This window comes from Mus caroli, unplaced genomic scaffold (assembly GCF_978045245.1).
Source record: "Mus caroli unplaced genomic scaffold, Mus_caroli_1 scaffold_13, whole genome shotgun sequence".
In the NCBI taxonomy this organism is placed as follows: domain Eukaryota; kingdom Metazoa; phylum Chordata; class Mammalia; order Rodentia; family Muridae; genus Mus; species Mus caroli.
In genome coordinates, this window is record NW_028227268.1 from 8,457,139 (window position 1) to 8,470,990 (window position 13,852).

Here is a 13,852-nt window from a genome sequence, read left to right on the forward strand (position 1 = left end):
AATCCCCTGGGAAGGAGTGGGCAGTTAAGTGGACCTTTTATAAGATTACAGAAAAAGACCAGGCAGGAGTGGTGTATGCCTTTAGTTAGTCCCAACACTTCGGAGGCAGATCTCTGAGTTTAAGGCCAGCCTGGTCTGCAGAGTGAGTTTCAGGACAGCCAAGGATACACAGAGAAACCCTGTCTCAAAAGACAAAAAGAGGATAGAAAAGGGCAGCCCGCAGAAGGAACAGGTGGAGCGTGGTTGTCTGGTCTCCTTCAGCCTGAGGGCTTTGCTGAGGTGATGTACAAGACAGGCTCAGGGGGCTGGGTAGCTGGTTCCGATACCACTTCAATCTACCCTAAGCCACGTTAAATCTTGGCTATGTAGGAAAACTGCCTCCCCTAGCCTGCTTCCTCATGCTAGAACACAAGCAGCCACACCACAGGGCTGTCCTACAGTAGAGTGACCTAGTACATACAGCAAACCTGTAGGACACCTGGCACCAGCGTGCACCCAAATCTTACCTGGTCCAAGTGTGGACGGCTGTAGGACCTAATGAGTCCCTGCAGTGGGCTGGATGAGACCAGCCCTCGTAGGCTCATGTATTTGAATGCCTGGTTGTCCTAGTTTGTGGAAATGTTTGAAAAGGACTAGGAGGCGTGGCCTTGGTGGAGGAAGTGTCAGTAGGATTCAATCCTCTGCCTCTCTCTGCCCAGTGGTGTCTCAAGATGGGAGCTCCCAGCCGTGGCTGCCTGTCTGCTGTCGTAACCCCCACCCACCATGATGGTCATGGACTCACCTGGAAGTCCCCTTAAGTTCTTTCTCCGATAAGCGACCTTGGTCATAGTATCTTAGGATTTATTTACTATTATACATAAGTGAAGCTGTCTTCAGACACACCAGAAGAGGGCGTCAGATCTCATTACAGATGGTTGTGAGCCACCCTGTGGTTGCTGGGATTGGAACTCAGGACCTTGGGAAGAGCAGTCAGTGCTCTTAACCGCTGAGTCATCTCTCCAGCCCCCAGGCCTCCCTTCTTGGACTGACCAGCCACACAGCTTTGCAGGGAGGATCAAGTCGGCCCCACTTAAGAGTTCAGTGAGGGGCTGGTAAGATGGCTCAGTGGGTAAGAGCACCCGAATGCTCTTCCGAAGGTCAGGAGTTCAGATCCCAGCAACCACATGGTGGCTCACAACCATCCTTAACGAGATCTGGCTCCCTCTTCTGGAGTGTCTGAGGACAGCTACAGTGTACTTACATATAATAAATGAATAAATAAAATTATAAAAAAAAAAAAAAAAAAAAAAAGAGTTCAGTGAGGAAGCTCAGGGAACATAAACCACCTGCCTGGTAGTGTGACCAGCCACTTGTCTGAGGAAGAGGGGATGATCCGCTCAGCTGTCTTATTTATTTATTTTAACCTTTCATGAAGAATGGTGACATATGATTTTCTCATTAACTCTAAGATAGACTATGAATAACATGTTAAATACATTTGGCTTTCTTGATACAGGGTTCTCATGTAGCCGAGGCTGTCCTCAACTTCAGTCAGTTGCCAATGGTGACCTTGTCTCTAATTCCCAAGTGATGGTCACATATCCAGTTCCATTGTAGTTATTTCTGTGATGCGAGGGAACCAAACCCAGGGACTCTTACACTGAGCTACATTAATCTTTAAACAGCTTGTGAGACAAGTGCTTACTATGTTACTAAGGCTGGCCATGAACTTGGGATCTTCCCACCTCAGCATCATCCCGTGCTGGGATAACTGGTGTGTTTCACTGTGCCTGGCTCAAAGAGTTGGTGTTTTCTTTTCTTTGGGGGGGGGGAGGAGGGGGGTAGACACAGGGTTTCCTCTGTGTATCCCTGGCTGTCCTGTAACTCACTTTGTAGACCAGGCTGGCCTCGAACTCAGAAATTCGCCTGCCTCTGCCTCCCAAGTGCTGGGATTAAAGGTGTGCGCCACCACGCCTGGCCGGTGTTGATTTTCTTGATGCTGGGGATCATACCCAGGGCCTCATGGATGCTAGGGAAATGCGAGGCTCTGAGCTACACCCCCAGGCTCTGATTCACTGTATGTGTGCACATGCATACCACATTTTAGTGGCGGTCCGAGAATAGCGTGTGGGATTGGTTCTGTCCCTCCACCATGTGTGTCCTGGGGAGTCAAACCCTACCCTAAATCTGCTTATTTTTGTATTTTGTGTATGTGTGTTTTTGTCTGCATGTATGTGCACACCTGGGGCCTGCCCTTGGAGGTCAGAAAAGAATGTCACATTTCCTGGAACTGGAGTTACAGATGGTTGTGAGCTGCCATGTGGGTGCTGGAAATCCAACCCAGGTCCACCACAAGAGCAACGAGTGCTGAGCCATCTCTCTAGCCCCCATTTATTTTTTTTAATAGTTAAATGCTTTGTGTTATTGGAAAAAAAAACCCAGTTTTCTACACACTTGAGTGTTGTGATTTGAGGTTTATGTCATCATATCAGGTGAGTTCCTATTACTGACACAGGCTCCTGCCTTGGTCCTAACCCTGGTGAGATGACACCCTTCAGGGCATGATGGGCCATTAAACTATTGCCACATCTAACCAGAATCCCACCTGCCACAGTAAACCACGGTCACCCAGGCAACAAAGCTTTCCCTGAGGGCTACCTCTGTATTTACATATAAGAGGTGTCAGGGTGGTGGCTTCTCAACTACTGCACAGAGCATTTGAGAAAAAAAAGGTGTTTTGTGCTGGATAGTTTTGTCAACCTGACACCTTAGAGTCTTCAGAGATGAGGGAATCTTAGTTGAGAAAATACCTCCCTAAGATCAGGCTGTGGACAAACCTGTAGGGCATTTTCTTGATCAGAGACTGATGATAGCCCACGGTGGGCGGTGTCCCTGGTTTAAGGAGAAAGCAGGCGGAGCAAGCGATGGAAAGCAAGGCTGTAAGCAGCTCCCTCCAGGGCCTCTGTATCAGTTCCTGCCCTGGCTCGCTTCAGTGAGGAACGGGTGTTGTGGAAGCATGGCTTACACTCAGCCTAGTGGCCAGCACCTTTAATCCCAGCCCTCTGCAGGGGGATCTCTGTGGGCCAGCCAGGGCTACATAGTGTAAGCCTGCCTTAAAAACAAAAGCCAGACCAAGTGTGACAGCTCTACTCTTCACCCTTGCAGCAGCTGCCCAGGCTTACAGCCCGCCTGCCCCATTTCTCCTCTGAAACGCTAATAAAATTGTCCTCCCGCTTAAAAAGAAGAAGAAGAAGAAGAAAAGGAAGAAAAGTGTGACTTCAGCAGTTTTATTATTTGCACCCTTTGTGACCTGGTACAAATGTAAAGTGTTTCTTCTGCTCTCGGTTGTCTCTGTCGCTCTCTGTGGCTCCCGGACATGCTCGCCATTACTTACGCCAGCGCTGCAGCTCTTGGGACAAACAGAGACAAACATGAGGACCAGGAAGGGCACAGCTTACTGGCTATTTCTATCTTTTACTTAGATAAATCACTTTTTAAAATATTTTTTTTTTTTAAAAATTTATTATATGTAAGTACACTGTAGCTGTCTTCAGACACTCCAGAAGAGGGCGCCAGATCTCGTTACGGATGGTTGTGAGCCACCATGTGGTTGCTGGGATTTGAACTCTGGACCTTCGGAAGAGCAGTCGGGTGCTCTTACCCACTGAGCCATCTCACCAGCCCCTAAAATATTTTTTGTTTCATAAACTTAGAAATCTTCTTGGGCCTAAGAACATTCAGCTTCCATCTTTAGAGATTAAAAAACAAAACAAAACAAAACCAAACCAGAACACCCAAGTCAGGTGCTTAATGGCAGCAGTACTCCAGCTCAAGCTCGGACAGTCAGACCCTGTCTCAACACAAACACATTGTGTCTGCATGACTGCTACCAAACAGCAGGAGCCAAGAGCTCCTCAGAATGGTTCAGCCGGTTTCTCTGTGTAGCCCTGGCTGTCCTGGAAGATCTGTTCTCTGTAGACCAGGCTCACCTCAAACTCAGAAATCTGCCTGCCTCTGCCTCCCAAGTGCTGGGATTGAAGGTGTGCGCCACCACCACCCAGCTCTCCTGCTACCTCTTAATTTATAGAAAAATATTAAACTTTTTGGGGTAGTCTCCTATGAACTATGAGCTTTTTTCTTTTTAAACTGTAAGGGTCTCTTCTTTTTTAAACATTAAGGGACTTATTAAATAGGAGTTTTGTGTGTATTGTCTGTGCGTGCACCACATGCAAGCCTGGTGCTTGGTGAAGGCACAAGAGGGTGTTGGATTCCCTGGCACTGGAGTTATTCATGCTGTGAGCTGCCACATGGATGCTAGGATCTGAACCTGGACCCCGTGTAAGAGCCACAAGTGCTCTGAATAACTGAGCCATCTCTCCAGCTCCAGACCTGTTTTTATATTACTTAAATGAACAAAAGTTATCTTGAATTATGGGAAAAGAAATCTGGGCACTTTCCTCCAGGTTAAGATTTTGTATGAGCCTAACCATAATTACACAGGTGCCATGGTTTGGTTTTTGAAGGCAGGGTATCATGTACCCCAAACTGGCTTTTAATTCTGTACCCTCCTGCCTCAACCTATTGAATGATGGGATTATAGGCATGCGCTATCATGTCTGGATGAAGGAAGTCAGACTCAGGGGTTGGAGAGATGGCTCAGCAGTTAAAAGCACTTGGTGGATCTTCCAGAGGTCCTGTTGGGTTCCCAGCACGTACAAGGCAGCTAAAAGCTGTAACTCCATTCCAGGGGATCTGATGCCCTTTTCTGGTCTCCATGGACACTGGGCACATACTTGGTATACAGACATACATGCAGGCAAAACACTCATACACATGTAAAGTAAAAACTAATGAATTAAAAAATGTAAAAAGTAGCCAGAGTCTAGCCAGGTTTGGTGGCATAGGCCTGCCATCCTAGCTTACAGTCTGAGGAAGGAATGAGAGCTAAGGGCCAGAGGCCAGGGCAGGAGCGTTGAGTGTAGGTCTAGCCTAGCCTGCATAGGGAGACCCAAAGATCAAAAGAATGAAGCTGCTGTGTCTTAAGCACAGGACTGTTCTTTCTCCTGCTCTCTCTCACAGCATAAAGCCCTTCTGTTCCACTGTGAAAAAGGGGTTCTAAGGCACTAAGGGGGACCCCTTCCTCCTAGCAGGGAATAGTTTAAAGTAGGGAAAACAAACAAAGCCAAGCCCTACAGTCCACCACCGACATCACTATTGGGCAGTGAGAAAGATCATGTAAACATAAGTCAGATCTTGCAAAGACCTTTAATGGACTCCACAGAGCCCCAGTGACAGCTGACCTCCAGAGCCCAAGGGGCGGCGACTAGTCACTAAAGCTACTGGTTACGAGGCTTACTCAGATGCTTGAAGCTCCAGTTACAGCACAGGATAAAGTAGCCAGCAAAGAGCATCGTGAGGCCACCGACACCACTCTTCTTTATGGTGGTGTTGCACTGCACCCACCCTGTGCAAATAGAGGCAAGGCACATACAAGGTTAGCAGCGGGGCTGGGGCCCAGTAGATACACATTATTCAGTCGCCCTGCTAGCTCTAACTCACAGAACTTAGATACCTATGTAAGACTGCCCTATTCAAACTATAGATATACTTTTACCTTTCCATAGGCAACATGTTAATTCAATAGACAGCAGGACTAAGCTGTGAAGGATTTGACTAAGTTCAGACCACTTGTTCCCACACTGGGAGCTGGGTTAAACTCGAGTGATGGAGAGAAATAGGCTTGGTTAACTACTGCCTTCATTGATCACTGTGGGGAGGGAGGGGAGGGAAGGAAAGGGGAGGGATGGCTGGGGATGTGTGACAGGGTGGGTTTGAAGTGAAAGCTGCATAATTAATAAACAGGAGCTGCTGCTCTGCCAGCTCTGGGGTTCTGACTACTGATGCCTGATTCCAAAATGGAACCAGACAGAATGACAGCCGCTCCTCTTTTCTTCTGCCTTGGTTAAACAGCCTACAGCTGAGAACCCTCTCCACAGGCCTGGAGCCAGCAAGAGAACCAAGAGCCAGTAACACCGTCCTCACCTTTGTGCACAGCTCCCAAGAGTCTCATTAGAGGGAGGCTGGAAGTTGTAAGCGCCAGGGGTTCCAGACTCCTGCTATCAGCCGAACTTCGTCCCCACCAAGGAACTACGGTTCCAAACAGAAGTCACTGTGACAGTTGATCTAGAACCATCCCTCCCCCCAGCAGGCAGGCGCACATCCTTCAGACCGGGCCTCAGGAAAAGCACGCCCGACAGGTGGATCAATGAGCACCTCACAGGGCTGCAGTTAAACTACACCAGGAAGTCAAGTCTGCCTCAGGCCAAAGCTCTTACTGACAGAGGCCTTGCACGGGTGACTGCTCTGCCTGCCCCTGTGTGTGCCCAGGCCTGGCTAACCCTCGGTTTGCTGCTGTGAACTTAGGGCGAAGCATGACTTTTTACTACAGGTTGAATAGCCTGAAATTCGTGGACCAAAACCTTTAGATTCTGAACTGAAATACATCTGGACCATCTACATATATATAATCTTGGACCCCAAACCCAGAACCAAATACAGAACCTCTTCTGTTCTCTACCCCCTGCCCCACTGTCGCCTGAGTCCAGCATCATATATGCTAAAACCCCATGTCCACATGTCCTTACCACTGAGCTGCATCCATAGCCCCTAAATCATTTTTCACATGAATTTGTCAGATGAACCCTGCCAACATATTCTAAAGACTGTTTGTTTGTTTGAAAGCATGCCTGTTTTGACTTCGACCCACCCACCAGTGACTGGGCTTGGGGTGTCACCCTTCTTCCCAGGACTGCTGAGACCCACGCCAGCATTCGAGGTGCTGCCTTCTGGAGTGCACTGGAAATACCTCTGCTTCCCTCTCACAGTCATCTCTATTTACCATAGACACCCCCCCCCCCAGGTCTCCTCAGAACCTTCCCATTTATTCTGCCACATGAATAACAAAAGGAGTCAGAAAACGAGCTGAGGGGTTCTTTTCCACGGATTTCTCCGTGCGTGTTCAAGCCAGACAGCTCATCTTTCCTGCCCACGGTTTTCTGGTCTTTTTGGTTTGTCAGATACAGGATAAATTAAGATGTTTTTGGTTTGTCAGATACAGGATAAATTAAGATGGACGGGGTGAGCAGGTGTGGTGAAAGCTGCTGTGGGTATAAAAATGCTCAAATGATAATATTATACAACAATGGAAAAGAGCACGTTGGGGCACGGACAGAGGGCTCAGTAGTTAAGAGCACGCGGTACTTTTGCAGAGGGCTCAGGTTTGGTTCCCAAAACTCATGTGGTGACTTACGACTACTTTAAAACCGTGGTTCCTGGGGATTGGACCCCTTTCTGGTTTCCATGGGCAACTGCATGCTTTGGTGCACACTGCACACGAACTTCCATTTACACATATTTACATTAAACAGACAAACCAACCAACCAACCAACAGCCTTCCTAGCCAGGCATGGTAGCACATGCTTTTAATCCCAGCACTTGGGAGGCTGAGGCAGGGCAATCTCTGTGAGCTCAAGGCCAGCCTGGTCTTCAAAGCAAGTCAGGGACAGCCAGGGCTGGATGCACTGAGAAACCCTATCTTGAAAATACAATAAAACAAAAATCTTAAAAACCAACCAACCAAAAAAACCCCCAAACCCCACTGGTTTCTAATGAATTATACAGTCCACACTCATGCAAGGTCAAAGTCTCTTCAAAACAAACAGTGGAGAGCTAGCTGCAGTGGTGAAGACTGTACACTGACCGCTCTTCCAGAGGACCTGGGTTCAGTCCCCAGCACCTACATCCAGCAGCTTTCAACCACCTCTAACTCCGGCACCAAGGACCTGATGCCCTCTTCCGGCCTCCACAGGCACGGCACAGTCTACGTCTGTCTTCAATATTTATACCCTAATAGACATACTTGAAATTAAGTTGTTTTTTTTTATTTGTTTGTTTTTAAAAGATAAACCATAAAGCCTGTAGCTCACTTCAAAACACAAGGTGTAACCTCAAGAAAACTGCCCCCTTTGGCCCAGAGTCTTGGGGTGCAGGGAACCCTGCGGCACCCTGACTTAGCGTCTCTCTAGTTGGCCAAGGTGGGCTCACTTCCAGGTACAGCTTCAGAGGCACTTACACAGAGGAAATCTGAGCTGAGGACATACTCTCTGCACCCACAGGCCTTGCTTCCCTGCCTGCCACTCATCCCTTAGAGCCCTACCCGTTGGGTTTCTTTCCTTCCTTTCTTCCTTTCCCCCAAGACTATGCAGCATTGGTTATCCTGAAACTCGCTCTGTAGACCAGGCTGGCCCTGAACTCAAAGATCCACCTGCCTAGGCATGCACCAGCATGTGTGACTTACCCACTGAATTCCTGCTATGCCTCTCTCCAGTCTAGACAGTCAACTGCTATCTGAATTAGCAGCCTGTCCCAGTCTAACCTTCAACTCTCATGGAGGAGAAGGGAGAAGGAACATTAAAATTGACTCTGGACCAAGACTTCTCTTCCATCAATCAAGTCAAATGTGGGGTAGACTGTGTGGGCGAGAATTAGTTACCTGAAGCAAAGTGACTAATTCTGACCCTTATTTCAAAGGCAGAGCACTCTGGTCGGGCAGGGCGGCCCTTGTAAATATGCTCTCTTACCTTTCGAGACGCTCCTGCCCTGCAAAGTGGGAAGAGGAGGGATCTGAGCTGCTAAGCTCCAAGGCTGAGGCCTCCTTGGCAGCACCCCTAGTCCAACATAAGCAGGATAGAGTTCTGGAAACCACTCCAGTCCCACGGACCTGGGAGGAGCCCCTGAGGTAACAGCAGCAACATGCCCAACGAAGGTTTCAGGAACGGGATACTGAGCTGAGTAAGACATTAGGCAGTGTCCTGCCTGGGCCGTGTGGGGCTGGCAGAAAGATGTGGGTTCCAGAACATCTCTCACACTTCCCACTGACAGTGTTATGGCAGGGACATGGCTTTGGCCACAGAATTGGGCCTTCTCTTCTGGAGTAGATGTCACAGTCGGAGAGGTGAGGCTCTCATTCCCTGACTCCGGCATGAACACATTCCTAAGTTCGAGGGCGGCATGTGGCTTTGCCTTTGTGGCTGTAATGGGGTCCTTACCACCTTGGCCCAAGCCAGCCCCTTCCTGTACCTTGGTGACAGACATCCTGTTCTCAGTATTTCCCTTGCTCTGGCTCAATTCCATGCCAAGGCCAAGTTCCTGATGCTCTCTGACCTGTGCTTTACCCAGCAGGCCAGTGTGAAGGCCCAAGAGGAGTGATTCTGACTTCTGGGTCTTGGTGTTACCAGGGTGGGCAGGGACTCCCAAGAGGTGGCCTCCGTCTTGGGAACCTTTCTCCCTGCTCAACACTGAGGGTGCTTCTCTCTGAACCCCGTGGCTGCCACTCTTTGGAGAATGACAATCACTAAGAGGCACATCTAATAATTTTACCCGAAGCTTCTGTCTTTGGGGGTCAACTGTGCCTAACTTGAGCCTGACAGAAATGGCTGGTTTAGCATAAGGCTGAGTTGATGAACATTTTCTATCTTGATTAGTAAGGAAAGGCTCCACTGAGCTGACCAGTGAAGGCGCTTCTGTCTCTGAGGGACACGGACTTCCCTTGGACTCAGACACATCTTGGGTGAGTGCTCTCTTAGGAGAGGTGGCATCTGACGCAGGAGACCAAGGGGTTGTGACTCTCTGCAGAGTCACCTCTGGCTTGGCCTGGCCAAGTGCTTGGGAGGAGAACTGGTTTTGATCTTTGTTTTTTCCTTCTGCTCTTGTTATCCGCACGCTTCCCAAGCTCCCCTCTGGAAGCGGAGAGGCTGCAGCTGTCCACGATGCCCTGCTGGTTTCCGCTTTCACAGCTCTTTTCGGATGGTCTACCTCTAGCTCCTTCTCTTTAGCTCTGGTCAAGTCTCTGCTAGGCCTCTTCTCTTTTTGAACAAGTACAGCTGGCTTGGACTGAGAAACGTTTTGATCAGCAGATTTGGACGGTCCTCTCATTTTACAGTGTGGCAAGTGGGATTTTAAACGCTTAAACGGCTTCTTACAATAAGGACACACTTCCATCCGGGGCTCGGCTGCTCCCATGCTCTTCCTGGAAGGTAAAGGTGGGAGCTGATGAGCAACACAGAGTAACAGTCAACAGCATGGATTTTTAACTTTTGTTTGCTCTGCTTAAGATAGGCCCAGGCTGGCCTCAGATTCACTATGCAGTCTTATCTACATAGTGAGTTCCAGTACAGAGACCTGACCATCTCAAAAAAAAAAAAAAAAAAAAAAAAAAAGCATTAACAACCCAAACAAAAAACAAAAAAACAAAGCAACACAAAACCAAAAGACTTAACATCTAGTAAGTTAATGCTTAGTTAGAGGAAAAGACATTGAAAATGTCAGCCAGAACTTGACTTTGTTATTTATGTCAAGTGGAGGCTACACGAGTTTAATCAAATTGTTAAAAAACAAAATTAAAACAAAACAAAACCTTAAAGATTAAGAAAAAAGAAAAAAAAATCTACTTAGGGTCTTTAAAAGGGAGCGCATAAACAGAGGCAAAGACATTTGGGAGAGTCCAGAGTGGATGTGAGCCTGGGTCATGTGGGAAGAGTAGGGGAGGGGAAAAGGCAGAGCCACAGGAGTGAAAGGCAGAGACAAAAGGGCCTGCCTTTCACAAAATGGATGGATTCCTTGGGAAAGGGCAGCTGAGAGAAGCTCAGGCTAGGGGGCAGGGTATACCAGCCATACCTTGTAACTGGTAGGGAATGAGGGATGCTGGGAAACAAGGAGGCCAGGTCCATTATGACACGTTAAATAGGCACCATTTGTCCTGGGTTTGAGACCTAACAATGACCACCTATAATTCTCCTTTTGGGGGAGTCTGGTGTCCTCTGACCTGCTGGGACACTGTGTGCACATATATAACAAACTCATGCAGGCACATAGACATACACTTAGTAAAAAGGTGAAAGGGGTCCCTCAGGTGGGCATTCCTCCCTCAGAGCCCCTCCCATTTTCAGGAATTCTTCACTAAATCACACCCGCTCTTCTTGACCCTGTTCTTTAAGGCTGGAACAAGGAAGTATGACATCCATGGGGGGTGCAAAAACTGGTTTGAACAGTTTCTAAAGTTACACAAGCAAGATTCACTGGGGTGTAAGGACTCAGGAAAACTCTATCAGCTGGGGATGTGGCTCAGTGGGCTGAGTGTCTGCCTGGCAAGCAGGAAGACCTGGGTTCCATCCCCAGCACTGCATAAAACCTAATACTGTGCTATGGTAGACATCACAGTTCCAGCACCCTGAAGTAGAGCCAGGATGGCCAGGTCAGTAGACTAGCCTAAGATTTATGAGATCCTGTCTCCCAAATACATACATACATACATACATACAGGAGGGTTTCCCCTAATTCAGGAGAAATGAATCTGAATCTCTGCTCAGATTAATATAGCAACACACACACACAAATAACAATGAGCCCAGCGTGGTGGCGCACGCCTTTAATCCCAGCACTCGGGAGGCAGAGGCAGGCGGATTTCTGAGTTCGAGGCCAGCCTGGTCTACAGAGTGAGTTCCAGGACAGCCAGGGCTACACAGAGAAACCCTGTCTAGAAAAAACAAAAAAAAACAACAAAAAACAAAACAAAACCAATGAACAGATGGGTATGATCTCCATTATTTAAGTTATAAATTGTAATATAATTGATTATTCATATGTATAAAATTGTGCATTATCAATTAGTTTGGAGTTTTTGATAAATATGTATCGGGCAAAAATACTTTCAAGCCGGGTGTGGTGGCGCACGCCTTTGATCCCGGCACTTGGGAGGCAGAGGCAGGGGAATTTCTGAGTTCAAGGCCAGCCTGGTCTACAGAGTGAGTTCCAGGACAGCCAGGGCTACACAGAGAAAACCTGTCTCAAAAAACAAACAAACAAACAAACAAAAATCAAAATTTACATTACACACTATGTATCTCTTGTTATTCTTTGGAGTTGGGAAAGGAGAAGTTTGAATTACAAAGCCCGGCTGTGAGCTATTACTACATCTTTAAAATTCCAAAGGCCAGGAACCATCTCTCCTGGGGATGACTCCATTCTCAAAATCTACTCCCACAAAGCATATTGTGTACCCCTGAATGCTCTGCGGAAGCTAAGGTAGTTTAATGTCAGCCTGGGCTACACAGGGAGATTGTCTCTCCATCAACACACACAGACACACACACCTCTAACACTGAAGCTGGTATGTGACATCTGTTGAACGAATAAACATGTTTACTATAACTATTTAATACCGTGACTGAAAATACCTCCTGGCCAGTAAATAGATTAAAAAACAAAAACAAACAAACCCCCAAAACCCTGAGTCTGAAACCACTTTACAAGATAAAAATCCATTTGTTTAAAGCAACCATTACTTTATCGTTCATAAAAGGCAAACCCAAACTGTTTCCCACAGAGTGCACAATAAGTCTTCTGTTAGTGAGAACACTTTGCCGCACTGAAGGGAAAGGACAGACTGTTTTGTAAAACGCACACGACAAAGCCAATACATGGGCTTTCCAGTTTTTTTGTTTTGTTTTGGAGACAGGGTTTCTCTGTATAGCCCTGGCTATCCTGGAACTCACTCTGTAGACCAGGCTGGCCTTGACCTCAAGAGATCCGCCTGCCTCTGCCTCCCAAGTGTTGGGATTAAAGGCGTGTACGGGTTGGACTTTCCTGTTTTAACAGTAGACTTTTTTTTGAGATGATGGGGTCTTACTTGGTAGCCTTGTCTTCCCTGGAACTCTCACTAGGTAGACCAGGATGGCCTTGAACTCACATAGATCAGCTTGCCTCTGTCTCCTGAGTAATGGGATTGAAAGGCGTGCATTACTACACCAGACCCTACACCCTACACTTTAACAAGGGTTTCATTTTCCTGCCTGACCTCTTGTCGACTCTCCTAAAGACCCCATACGCTTGTGGATCACTGTTCACGTTTGGCAGAAACTCTGAACATCAGTTTGTGTAAGACGATCAGAGCTAGGTGGGGAGCTGATAGTAATGAGTCCTAGACAAATAACTGGATTATGCTCCTGACAGAGAAAAGGGAATGCTTCTGACAACCAAAGTTAAGACTTCCTCAAGTTTTAGAGTACACGTATTCTGGTGGTGGTGGTGAGATCAAATGGGAGACAAGGTCTCAAGTAGCCCAGGCTGGCTTCGAACTTGTTACACAGTCGAGGATGACTCTGACTTCCTGCTCTTGCAGCTTCTCCTCCCAAGAATGGGGATGACAGGTGCGCGCAACTCACGGAGGGCAGGGACCTCGCGGTTCGCCACTGATCAAGCTCACCTCGCCCGCCGCGAGGCAGCTCCGTCCACACCGCCGCGTTCCCACGCCTGCCGGTCTCCCCTACACCTCTCCGTCCGGCCTCTTCCAGCAGGTGGGCGTGGCCCTTCCCGGTCCGGGCTAGAACTCCGTTATTCCTGTCCGCCTGTTCCGTACTCCTCTCTTGACCTGCAACAAAGGCCGCGGAAAAATAGCCCAGCCCTTAGCTACTCCACGGAACGGGCTCCGCATCGTTCGGAGACGCGAAGTTCCACGCCGCACACTCTTAGAACCCGGAGCCCACCAACACCTTCCCAACCAGAGGACCCCTGAGCCTGTGGCCGTCCGCGTCTGTGCCTGATGGAGCTCGTCCGGTTCTTTTTAAGATTTTCAACTTAGAGAGGCTTAACGCAGAGACAAGTATCAATGATCGTCAAATAATATAATTTATCTAAAATCTGGCTTGACTTTTACGGCGTGTCTCGTTTTGTTTTTGAACAGGCGGATGCCCCGGACACCTAAACGGGGGTCCTGGAAGTTCCCGGTCGGTCCTTCCTCCGGGACCCGCCTCTTCC

At 48.1% G+C, this 13,852-nt stretch overlaps 1 protein-coding gene across 2 annotated transcripts; it reads right to left on the reverse strand.

Annotated features, from left to right (window-relative positions):
- Window positions 1-3,245: 3,245 nt before the first annotated feature.
- Mtnap1 (mitochondrial nucleoid associated protein 1) lies at window positions 3,246-13,793 on the reverse strand. 2 transcript variants are annotated; one of them, XM_021175801.3, is made up of 5 exons: window positions 13,302-13,793; window positions 8,620-10,067; window positions 6,022-6,126; window positions 5,336-5,443; window positions 3,246-3,388 (listed from the first exon to the last, which is right to left on the reverse strand). In XM_021175801.3, the coding sequence occupies exons 2-5, from the start codon at window positions 10,058-10,060 to the stop codon at window positions 3,366-3,368; spliced, it is 1,677 nt and encodes a 558-aa protein (XP_021031460.1). In that variant the 5' UTR covers window positions 10,061-10,067; window positions 13,302-13,793; the 3' UTR covers window positions 3,246-3,365. The 2 variants fall into 2 exon arrangements, with proteins under 2 accessions (XP_021031460.1, XP_021031461.1); XM_021175802.3 differs by lacking the exon at window positions 6,022-6,126.
- Between the last annotated feature and the right edge of the window lie 59 nt (window positions 13,794-13,852).

What these genes read in the sequence shown, in the direction of transcription:
- Mtnap1 (XM_021175801.3), bottom strand. Translation starts at nt 10,060, where the DNA reads ATGGGAGCAGCCGAGCCCCGGATGGAAGTGTGTCCTTATTGTAAGAAG. An exon ending in CTTGGGAGCTGTGCACAAAG is followed by an intron (nt 5,444 to 6,021) that starts GTGAGGACGGTG and finishes CTATTTGCACAG; the next exon opens with GGTGGGTGCAGTGCAACACC. An exon ending in CTGGAGCTTCAAGCATCTGA is followed by an intron (nt 3,389 to 5,335) that starts GTAAGCCTCGTA and finishes GTTTGTCCCAAG; the next exon opens with AGCTGCAGCGCTGGCGTAAG.